The sequence below is a fragment of the Sinocyclocheilus rhinocerous genome, unplaced genomic scaffold, assembly GCF_001515625.1.
Source record: "Sinocyclocheilus rhinocerous isolate Xijiao unplaced genomic scaffold, SAMN03320098_v1.1 scaffold3438, whole genome shotgun sequence".
Lineage (NCBI taxonomy): Eukaryota > Metazoa > Chordata > Actinopteri > Cypriniformes > Cyprinidae > Sinocyclocheilus > Sinocyclocheilus rhinocerous.
Window position 1 is genome coordinate 20,520 of NW_015656586.1, and position 12,432 is coordinate 32,951.

Genomic DNA, 12,432 nt, shown 5'->3' on the forward strand with positions numbered 1-12,432 from the left:
CATCCTAGGTGTATATGACTTTCTTCTTTCAGACGAATCCAGTCGGAGTTATATTAAAAATTGTCTTTGATCTTTCAAGCTGTTTAATGCCACTCAGCGGGTGTTGCAGTACTTCAGTCCAAAAGAAGTGAAATAAAAAGCGCCCATCCATAAAAACCCGTGTCTCACACGGCTCCGGGGGGGTGAACAAAGGCCTCCTGTAGCGAATCGATGCGTTTTTCGATGCGTAAGAAAAATAACCATATTTAAAACGTAATAATCAATATAATCTAGCTTGCGCTCACTGTTGTAAACGGAAGCAGCTCCAGGCAGATGACGTATGAGGTCGGCTTTGCGCATGCGCCGCTCAGAAGTGATGAACGCGGAAACGCAGAGGAGAGATCAAAACAAAACAGCAGTCACTAATTAGAAGTACAAAACGAGGATTTGTAAAGAAGAATGTCGGAGGATTTCGATATACACTTAATATGTAAGGTCAGCTATGTTTACAAATCAAGGATATTTGACACATGGGGCCCTATTTTAACGATCTAAGCGCAAGGTCTAAAGCGCACGGCTCAGGTGCACTCAGTGCGTGTCCGAATCCACTTTTGTTAGTTTAATGATGGGAAAACAGTCGGCGCGCCCGGGCGCATGGTCTAAACGGGTTGTCCCTATTCTAAATTTTTTATTTTTAAAAATGTTTGTGTGCTGCTGCGCGTCCCTGTGTGTGTAATAAGCAAAGTGTACATGCATTGTGCACCCGCCTATATGCGCATATTACTAACGCGCTCTTTAAATAACAAAGAAAAAATATTCCGCCAGACTTTAGACCAGGTTTGAGTTGGTCTATGGCGCAGTCTATTTTCAGTTCCTCAAAATAGCAACGTGCCAACAATGCGCCTGAACACACCCCTTTTTTAGACCAGCACGCCCATGGGCACACAAATGGGCGCCGCGGCGCAGGACGGGAAAATGACAACTGCGTCGGGCTGAAACTAGCAAAAAACACATGCGCCGCGCCGCGCCTTGCGCCCAAAAACACTTGCGCCGCACCTTGCGCGGGTGTATGATAGGGCCCCTAGTTTTACAAAGCTGTATATTCTGTAGACCTCATCATTAGGCCAAAACACTAAGAATGGTGACAATCAACAAACATAAAAAGATGAGATATAAAACACAACAGATAACTAACAGTAATGACAAAACAAAAAAGCAAAACAATTATCCTACAACAGTAACTGCATCATTTATTAATGCTGCAATTCATGCTGGAAACTCACAAATCCTAAATATTTCAGCAATATTGTTCAATTTTATAGTTCTGTATTCACACCACTGTGTTTGACTAACATATATGGGATTCCGTTGGTCTAACATGGGTTTTTTATGTAGTTTCACTTAATTTCTTAGTAATTACGACTCAAAAGGTCCCATAAACTGGGAAATATGCAGTTGCTCATTTTAGATTGTATTACAGACATGAAATATACCTCAAATCATGTGTCTTCTTGAGGCTACTTTATCTGAATCCAACTCTCATTTTATTCAGATCAAACATTTATTGTCAAGATTAGACTCTTTTAGAGGCTTTAGTCAAAAAGCGTACCTAAAGCTTGTTTTTATAGCCTCTTGTAATCGTGTGATATATAGTACACCACAGGCTCCAGCTGTCTAAAACGCATTTGTTTTTAGGTTTTAGTGCTTTGACTGAGTTAACTTTATTGTTATTGTCGTTATTCACTCAGCAACATATTCATTTAAATTTGCTGCAGTCGCTTTCAAATAACCCAAAAAATGCAATTCTCGCCCCATAACTGCTACCATTACGTAATGTTAATGAACAAAATGAGCATTAACAACCATCATCAAGTGAATGCAGATGGATCAAGCTGAGAAAAGCACATTGTCAAAGTGATGTGTTCCAGTTTACACAAAGCCTCCCCTGCTCGCTCCTAAGACTTTATTCGGTGTCCCCCAGGGTCGTGCTTTGGGCCCGATTTGCTTTCACTGCTGATTGGTATTCGCAGCAGAGGCAGTAATTAGCTCAGCAGCAGATGAAGCACGAACGAGCCGCCGAACAATCACTAGTACATCACGTCCCCCCAAAACACACACAGGCACCTTTTACGCTTCCGCTGTGTATTTGCGATACAAATATGTTTTCCCAAAACTACACGTCAGTTACAGTCACACTCGCAAGAATTTCCACATTAACATTTTGAAACCTGTCAAGGGCTTGAAATGAATACGGCCCAAAGAGAAGATTAGGAGGTAGATCATTCATCTCATCCATCAGTTTGACAGTTTTAGAATACCGAGCCTTTATGTAAAATGGCAAATAGGAACATAATCTTTATCATTACACTTATATATGCAGTTCGAAATCCAGGAATTTTTTTCTCAAATAACAAGGGGTGGGAATCTGAGAGAACGTCTCGGTTACGTATGTAACCCTCGTTCCCTGAAGGATTCTGGTACCAGTTCACAACTTAGACACTGCCAGAGTATTTCAGTACTCTGTTCTGTCCACATCAGAAACTGAACCAGCGAACAAGGTTTTGCATTAAGATGAGCATGATAGGCCAAGACTTTTACCCCTCAGCTTTAGAAAATATATGTTCTTGCAGTTTTGAGTTAGCTTACAGTGTATACATGTCTATTCCAGTATAGACAGTTTATCATCCATAAATTGTTTTAGTTTTTGTTAATATTTTAATTAGATTTTATTAGATTTTCTTATTTCGCTTTAGTTAAAGTTTTAGTGATTTTGTTTGTCATTTTTGTAATTTTTTTTTTTACATTTAGTCATTTAGCAGATGCTTTTATCCAAAGCGACTTACAAATGAGGACAATGGAAGCAATCAAAATCAACAAAAGAGCAATGATATGTAAGTGCTATGACAACTCTCAATTATATAATAAATGAAAAGAAAACAGAGTAGAAAAAGAATAGAAGTTTTTAAGAAAACAAGCAGTTAGTAAATAAATAGAGAGCAAGTCTAAAAGGGGCAAGTTTTTTTTTAAAGAATAGAATTAGAATAGAGAGTGCTAGAGTTAGAGGGTCACATAAAGATGGAAGAGGTGTGTATTTAATATGTCTGTTTGTAATATTTTGTATTCATTAGTTTTTTTTTTTATATTATTTAATTTAATTTCAGTTCATGTTTATTTATTTTTATGGATTTGCCACTGTATATGTATTGATAGGCTGATTTATTATTGTTATCTTATTTTATCTTATCTCTATAATAACTATAATAACCCTGGTATACTGTGCCACTGTATGTGTATTGTTAGGTTCAGGGTTGTCTGATTTGTTGTTATTGTTTTTTATATTATATTATAATATATTATTATATGTTTTTATATTATTAAATTATTTTATATTTTTATATTGGATATTTTGGATATAAAAAAAATATATTTATTATATTTTTAAATTATTTTATCATTCTTATTTGTTTGAATTAATTATTATCATTTTCATTTGTAATTGTTTTATTAATTTATCTTTGTTTTATTATTATTATTATTATTATTTATTTGTTTGTTTATTTTTAAATCAGTTTTATTTTTTATTTTATTTTTATGTTCTAGGTGGTTCTGGTGTATGTTCTTATTTATCAGAAAGTGAAAATCAATATTTAAGAAAAAAGAAATTAAACCAGTTCTGAAATAATGTCTTTTCCAGTGCCGTGGTCCTGGACGGGAAGATCTACGTGACCGGCGGCATCGTGAGCAGCGAGGGTCCGGCGCTGGGAACCATGGAGGCCTTTGACCCCTGTGCGAACGTGTGGACGCTGCAGCAGAGCATGCCCTGCCCGCTCTTCAGACACGGCTGCGTGGTTATTAAGAAGTACATTCAGAGCGGCTGACGCTGACACAGACGAACACGACTCCACCGTCTCCTGCACACCGGACACCCACCTTCACAACACGGCCAGGATTAGCAGCGCTGATACCGAAGCCGCGCTCACTTTCTGACACCCACTCGGAATGTAGAAGCTAATCTTTTCTGCCGGGGCGCAAACAGGCCTTCGTGTAATATAGCGCACCTGACAGAACTGTCCTTGATGTGTGTCGTGGCTCTAGCCTTAATGCTCTGTGGCCATTCGGATTGAACTTTTTTTACACAATTCCTTTTTATCTTCGTTTACAGAATTCACTAGGTTTTCGCATTGCCACCGTTTTAATGTTTGCATAACTTTCATTCTTCTTTCTTTGAGCAATACTGTAAAATCACAGCGTCTGGTTTCAGTAATCCATGTGATGGTTCACTCAGTCGTATCGCTATTTCATCATTTCCGGTTGAAAGCACTTTTTAATTATGTAGGGGAGACAAAGTTGTTGAACAAGCACTGAAACCTCATGTGATGATCGCTTCCATAAGCTCCACCTTCCTTAGTTACTGTTGCACACTCAGACAAGCACGTCCCTGCAGATTTCAGTGCAATTGTTAGTAAAATGAGATTGTGAAGTGGTGAAATGGATTGGATGTTATTCGTACGTGGGCTGGAATGAAGCGTGACATTGCAGAGGATCTTTTATCTGCCGTTTTGGATCCGGAACTGATAAATTACGCAGTAACGTGATTAAAAATGGCAGAGACTGTGAACAGAGGCTGCCAAATGCTTCTCGCTGTCACTGAAAAGAGAAAATCAATCACAGCTGATCACATTAGTGTAAGTGAACACAGCTAGTTACTACCACAGATACTATATCGTCTGAATTAATATGCACAGAAAATGACATGCACTGCAAAAAAAAAAATTTCTTGGTAAGTATTTTGCCTTTTTTTCCAGTACAAACATCTAAACATTTTAATTCAAGGTATATTTACTTTGCCAGGAAAATGACTTAAGTCTTGTTTTCTGAGAAATGTATCAAAATTAGAACAAGAAAAATTATCTGTCAGTGCATGGGTCAGAAAAATAAACTTATTTAAAAGGGAAAACAAGATTATCTTTCTAACCTCACTGGCAGATATTCTTTCTTGTTTCAATCAAAAACTTTTTTCTTTTTTTTTTTCGTAACACAATTTTATGCCATTTTAAATCTAATGCAAATCTTAAGAATGTTTAGATGTTTGTACTAGAAAACAAGAAAAAATACTAATAAATAAATTATGTATTTATTTATTTAATAAATACATTTTGTTTTCCAGTTAAAATATAAAAAAATCTTTGAAACCAAATAAATTTACTAAAGCAACACTGCATAAGTTATTAGCACTTGTTTTTAGAGGTTGCATCTTTAATACGAGGGTATTTTGTCTTAATGCACTGCCTATTTTTTCACTTCTTTTAAGTATAAACAAGTTAAAAACAAATGGAAAAATCTGCCAGTGCAGTAAGACAGAATACTCATATATTAAAGATAGAATCTATGAAAACCATGTCTTATGCAATACCTTATGCAGCGTTGCTTCTCAAGTAGATTTATCTTGTACAGGATTTTAGATATTTTTAGATGTGACTTTTAAACAAGTCAAAAATACTAATTAAAAACTTAAGTTATTTTTGGCAATTCTGGCTGACATCTTACATGTTAATTTGGGAACGAGGGCGACAGTTTAATTTATTACACAAGGTTTATTTAAAGATTTGAAAAATGCATTTAAAATTATTCAGACACACAGATCCTCTATAGACTTACATTAGAAAGGAGCAAGAGCTTGTCTGATAATATGGTACACGGCAACAGTTGCCAAGGTAGGACTGGCGAGGGGTCAATTATTATCAGGCCTGGACAGAATGTGTTTTTTGGAAGTCAACATGAAATCAGAATTGACCCCATTTATTTTTTATAGTGAATGATTCACTGTTGCACGTTATTCTAGAGAAGCAACAAAACTGGCTTTGTATCTTTCATCAAACTGGAATAACTTGAAACAACCTTTGAAACTACTTTCCCTTTTTATACTGGAATTAATTCATTTTTAATCAGTGCTCTTATTTCGTTTTTAATAAAAACATTTAAATACATTTTCATAAGATATTAGAACTTGTTTTCAGAGATCTTGAATTAAGTTTATTTTCCTTCCCCCATTGGAAAGCAGTTTTATCCTGTTTCAAGCAAAACAAATCCAACTTCATTTAGTGAGGTTTATGCTTAAAACAAGAAAAAACAAAAGGCAACTGGGAAAGAAAATGAAACTTAATGCAAGATATATTCACTGCAAACAAGTCCTCTCCTTCAACCACCTGCCTCTGTTGTTCACCATCCCATCAATTTGTGATAGATAAAATCAAGCATAAGTTGACTTTAAAAACTGTGATGCAGATTTTGTCTGAGCCTGATTATAACTCACATCTGCACAAGTTTAACTTGACATCTGGTAGGTTTATTATAAGATACGAATCAAACACAGAAGAGTATAATTATGTGAGATGCTTGAAGACCTTGCTTTTACAGGAATTGATGGCATTTAAGTCTCTGCTCTTTCTGACTCCATCCACCATAAGACCTTTAATCGGAGGCATCTTGAACCGGAAGCTGAAGTTGGGCTTGAGCGCCTCGAACTGGACTGAAAAGACATTTGTAGCTTGAATTTCTTTTCTTTTCTTTGGACCGTTTCACTCTTTTCTTGCACGCAGCCAAAGCACAAAACATCTGAGACTCAGAGAGAGAACAGGATGTGTTTGACTTCATTTCCTCTGCATTGCCAAACCGCCAAACAATGAAGACAGCGGGACATGCTGTCCGACAGGGAGGACGATTCTCTGTACACAAAAGTAACTAAAGTTTATTTTAGGACCTTTACATGTCAACAGACTGTTTCTAGACAAAATATATATACTATAGTATGTTGAAGAAATATTATGTACAAAACACAAGCTGTTATTGTTTGAATTAATGATCGTGTTTCATCATTAATTAGAACAATAACATGTATGCAAAATACAATGACGTTCGTAATGAAAGAATCACTGGCCTCTTGTTTATTTTGACTATAAGTGTTGGGAATCAAGGTGAGCTGTTTTATTAAGTACGATTTCTTCTGCTTGGCGATAAAACAGTTGAAAATCCCACAGATGCATGTTATGTAAGGTCATATCTAGAGACCAGAATATCACTGGACTCATTTCAGGCGATGCACACCTAGAATCCACTCCAAACACCTTAGCAACACCCTGGCAACCATCAATAACACCCCAGCATGGTGGCAGTGAGTTTTGCAAGGCTAAACATCGCTCAGGCATTGTTCAAGAAATGAAACTTGTAGAATTGAATAAGGCCATATTTATAAACCAAAATATCACAGAGGACTGTTTGCAGGCAGTAAACCAAATAGCAACACCTTGGCAACCATTTACAACACCAAGCATAGTGTCTTAGTTCTGCATGGGTAAAAATCATGTTCTGTTCAGAAAATGTAATCACGTAGAATTGAATAAGGCCATATCTAGAGACTAAAATATCATAGTGGACTTATTTCAGGTGATAAACACCAAGCAACCGCCTAGCAACACCCTGGCAACCATTCACGGCATTACACACGTTTTATTTAAAAAAAACAAAAAAAAAGTAAAAATGTAGAATTAAATTAGGGCATATCTAGAGCAACTGTCCATGATGAATAAGGCCAAATTTAGAAAGCAAAATATCACATTGAACTCTTTTCAGGTGATACACTCTTAGAAACCACATAGCAACACCTTGACAACCATTCATAACACCCTTACATGGTCAGTGATTTTTGCACAAGCAAAAATCCTTTTATTCAGAAACTGTAAACATATAGAATGGAATAAGGCAATATCTAGAGACTAGATATTGCCTATAGGCAATAAATACCTAGCAACACCTTAGCAATCACCCATAACAGCCCAGCATGGTATCAGTGAGTTTTGCATGGCTAAAAATCACGTATTCAGGAAATGTAAATGTGTAATATCAAATAATGCCATATCTAGAGACCAAAGTGTCACAGTGGACACTTTTCATGTGATACACACCTAGCAACCACATAGCAACACACTAGAATGGTGGCGATGAGTTCTGAATGGCTAAAAATCACATTGTATTCGGAAAATGTAAACGCATAGATTTGAATAAGACCAGATCTAGAAACCAAAATGTCACATGGGACCATTTTCACGTGACACAAAACTAGTAAACACGTAGCAACACCCTGGCAACCATCTATAACATCATAGCATGGTGGTGTTGAGTTTTGCATGGCTAAAAATCACATTCTATTCGGAAAATGTAAACATGTAGAGACCAAAATATCACAATGGACTCTTTTGAGTCCATATACACTTACCAACAACATAGCAACACCCTAGCAACCATCGATAACACCCCAGCATGGTGGCGGTGAGTTTTGTGAGGCTAAAAATATGTACTCAGAAATTGTAAGTATCTAGAATCAAATAAGGCCATATCTAGTGCCCAAAATATCACAGTGGACCCTTTTCACACACTACACACCTAGCAACCATTCAGAACATCTTAGCAACCACATAGCAACACCCTGGCATGGTGGTGGTGAGTTTTGAATGGCTAAAAATCACGTATTCTGAAAATATTAACATGTAGAACTGAATAAGGCCGTATCTACAAACCAAAATGTCACATGTCACAAAACACAAACCTAGCAACCACTCAGAACACCTTAGCAACTACATAGCAACACCCTGGCAACCATCCATAACACCCCAGGATGTTGGCGGTGAGTTTTGCACAGCCAAAAAAACATTACATTTTATTCAGAAAAATGGCGTATAGAATTTAATGAGGCCATATCTAGAGACCGAAATATCACAATAGACTTTTTTCACTTGTTACACACCTAGCAACCGCATAGCAACACCCTAGCAACCATCCATAACACCCCCGCATGGTAGCGGTCAGTTTTGAACTGCTAAAAATCCCATTGTATTCAGAAAATGTAAATGTGTAGAATTGAAAAGGGCCACATCTAAAAACCAAAATATTACAGTGGACTCTTTTTATGCAATACACACCTAGCAACTACTCAGAACACTTTAGCATCACGTAGCATCACCCTGGCAACATCCATAACACCCCAAGATGGTAGCAGTGTGTTCTGCACAGCTAAAATCACATTGCATTTAGAAAAATGGGTAACACTTTATAATAACTTTCATTAATAAATTATTAACAAACATTATGTAATGTTTAACAGATCATTAGTTAATATATATTCACATATCTAGAAATGTGTAATAATGTGCTTGTTAATGTTACCCAATAATAATAACATTACCTAATAATTAACATTTCATGTAAATTAAAATGCTTACTAATGTCATTAAACTTCTAATTCATATGATCATGTACATCTTGAAAATCTATAAATGATTTTAACACATGTTATACAACGATTAAAAGCTTTTGTTAATGCACAATACTTGCTGCTATTGAGGTGGGATACGGGTAAGGTTAGGCTCAGGTTTGGTGTATGGGTTGGTTTAGGGTTGGGTAAGTGGTCAACAGTGTACAGGGGTCAATTTGATTACTATAAGGGAACAAGATTCAATATTGTTTTGATAAATGATAAATTAAGTTCATATGATCATGCACATCTTGAAAATCTATAAATGATTTTAACACGTTATACAACGATTAAAAGCTTTTGTTAATGCACAATACTTGCTGCTATTGAGGTGGGATACGGGTAAGGTTAGGCTCAGGTTTGGTGTATGGGTTGGTTTAGGGTTGGGTAAGTGGTCAACAGTGTACAGGGGTCAATTTGATTACTATAAGGGAACAAGATTCAATATTGTTTTGATAAATGATAAATTAAGTATTTTCTTGAAAATTATTTTCCCCCCTGTTAACGTATGATTCAAGGAATATTTCTGTTTAATGATTCACAATAGTATACTAATATAAGTGTTGAGGCAATAAAAACATGTTTTGCACCCAAATTACAATGTGTGTAATATCTCTACCAACTTAACTAACCAACCTTTACACAAATGTTGTTACAGTAGCTAAAAGTAATAAAGATACAAAAAAAATTTGTAAATGTTTATAAACATTTACAAATGATGAATAGTCTCAACTTTCGATTGGGTACTGCAAAAACATGAACAAATGATTAATAAATTATTTGTAAAGATGTGACAATAGGGCAAATTCCAGTCATTTGGGACCTAAACATTTACAATTGATGAATAGTTTCCACTTTAGGTGGATTGGGTACTGCAAAAACATTAACAAATAATTAATAAATGATTTAAGATGTGCAAATAGTAGAAGTCTACGCAACAAACAAAGACCAAATATATGACCTTTACAGACTGTGATTATGAGTTGATGAATATATTAACATGAATAGTTTGTGAAGTGCTTAAAGTTAACAATTGAGCTATATTTTCACAACATTTGTAAATGTAAAAATGAGCATTAGCTAATATGTGAACTTATGTTTAATGACACTTGTAAGCATTCAACAGTAGCCTACATTAACAAATAAACTTGTAATCATTGTGTCATTTCTGTTCAAATCTTTTGTAGATTTTTAAAACGCATTGAAAGTTTAATGACATTTGTAAACATTAACTAATGATCAGTTAAGCATTATATAATGTTTGTTAATTATTTATTAATGAAGCTTTTAATCATTGTAAACCATCTGTCAAAATCATTTGAAGATTTTTTTTTTTTTAAATGCATGATCATATGAATTGAAAGTTTAATGACATCTGTAAGCGTTTCAATTTGCATTAATTAATGATCTGTTAATCAGAATTTGCACGGCTAAACATCGCTCAGGTTGCATTCAGAGAATAAAAACGTTTCGAATATTTTTGCCGCAGTAAATTGGGATTGACTTTCACCGGTGCATGACACACCTTTCAGAACATTAGAGGTGAAAGTGAATTCCTCCTCCACCGCCTATCCGATAATAATATAAGTTTTGATTATTATGATAATGTAGGACGGTCTTATCATCATCGCAGATGTATTATATTGGCTTATGCCCTTAAGCCGTCACGCGGCATGAATAAAAATGCGCCGTTGGCTTTGTGCCGTCTTTTGGCATTCTCCAAATGTTCCCTTCCAATATTTACTGATGTGGAACAGTTCATTTCCTCTGTGCTGCTGTAGCAGCCTCCCTCCCCCCCTTCTTCTCCAACAGCCTGCTGTCTAAATGGCATTAAAAAAGCCGAGCCGTGTGACTCTGTTCTGGCAGGATCTGTAAACGCACACGGCATCTTCCAGCCTCTGCACCTGTCTACCTCCATCTCTTGCCACGAGCCGCCGGGCCCCTCCTTCAGATAATATATCGCCATCCCATCCATCAAAATCAGTTACCCAACCCCTTCTGGCATTTAAATAAACTAGGCCACCGTTCTTGGTTCTCATATCCTGTGGGTATGTTCGCCACGCTGCAAACTCGCTCTTTATGCCTCTTTTGTCTGGGAGGTGTGTTGTTGTGTTCTGATGTGGACCGACGGATTCACATTAAACTTCTAGAACAGATCATGACAGTGTTAAAAGCAGGTACAAAACTGAAAAAGTTTTGATATTTTACCTCCCTCGTAGGGTCATTTTCTCTTGGCTAAATGCCACCTCTACAAAATCATGATTGTTTTTGTTCTGATGGCTTCACATTGTGTGGACAGAGTCATTTAATTTAGCAAACTTTAATTACCCAAACTGACTTACAAATGAGGAATACTTTGGCTTCTGATGGTACATTTTCCATTAAAGGCACACTCCACTATTTTTGAAAATAGGCTCATTTTCCAACTCCCCTAGAGTTAAACAGTTGAGTTTTACCATTTTCGAATCCATTTAGCCGATCTCCGGGTCTGGCGGTTGCACTTTTAGCTGTAGCTTAGCATAGATCATTGAATCTGATTAGACCGTTAGCATCTCGCTCAAAAATGACCAAAGAGTTTCGATATTTTTCCTATTTAAAACTTGACTCTTCTGTAGTTACATCGTGTACTAAGACCTGGCTAGGAAACTATACTCTCATTCCGGCGTAATAATCAAGGAACTTTGCTGCAGTTAATCCAGAGAATAACAATTTTTTCTGAGACCGAGAGAAACCGAAAGATGAGTCATCATTTAAAAGCAAAAGCTTAGGGCAGCATGATATATCAACTTCCAGTATGTCCTTCAGAGTCTTAGATGCCTGTTTCCAGAAATGATTAACTTCAGGGCAATCCCAAAACATATGTCTATAGGTTCCTATAGAGTTTCCTGAGCAGAAATTACAATTGGAAGATGAAGAAAGCTTCATTAAATATCGTTTCCTAGGAGTGAGATACATCCTATGAACCATTTTGTAGTGAATTAATTGATGATTAGGATTTTTTTAAACAAGTTTAAGATTGGCCCATATTGAATCCCAACAGTTATCATCAATGCTGTCGTAATATCTTTCAGTGTTTTGTTTATTTACACCACATATTCATGTGTAAATCAGTGTTTCGATAATTTTGCATGTTTGTCGTTTTATTT

At 36.1% G+C, this 12,432-nt stretch overlaps 1 protein-coding gene across 1 annotated transcript in view; it reads left to right on the forward strand.

Moving 5' to 3' along the window:
- LOC107720301 (kelch-like protein 29) overlaps window positions 1-4,565 on the forward strand; it is a 17,781-nt gene extending 13,216 nt beyond the window's left edge. Inside the window, exon 3 of the mRNA XM_016527985.1 lies at window positions 3,674-4,565. Within this exon, the coding sequence (XP_016383471.1) occupies window positions 3,674-3,857 (184 nt within the window). The 3' untranslated portion in view covers window positions 3,858-4,565. The remainder of the gene's footprint in view (window positions 1-3,673) is intronic.
- Window positions 4,566-12,432: the final 7,867 nt, after the last annotated feature.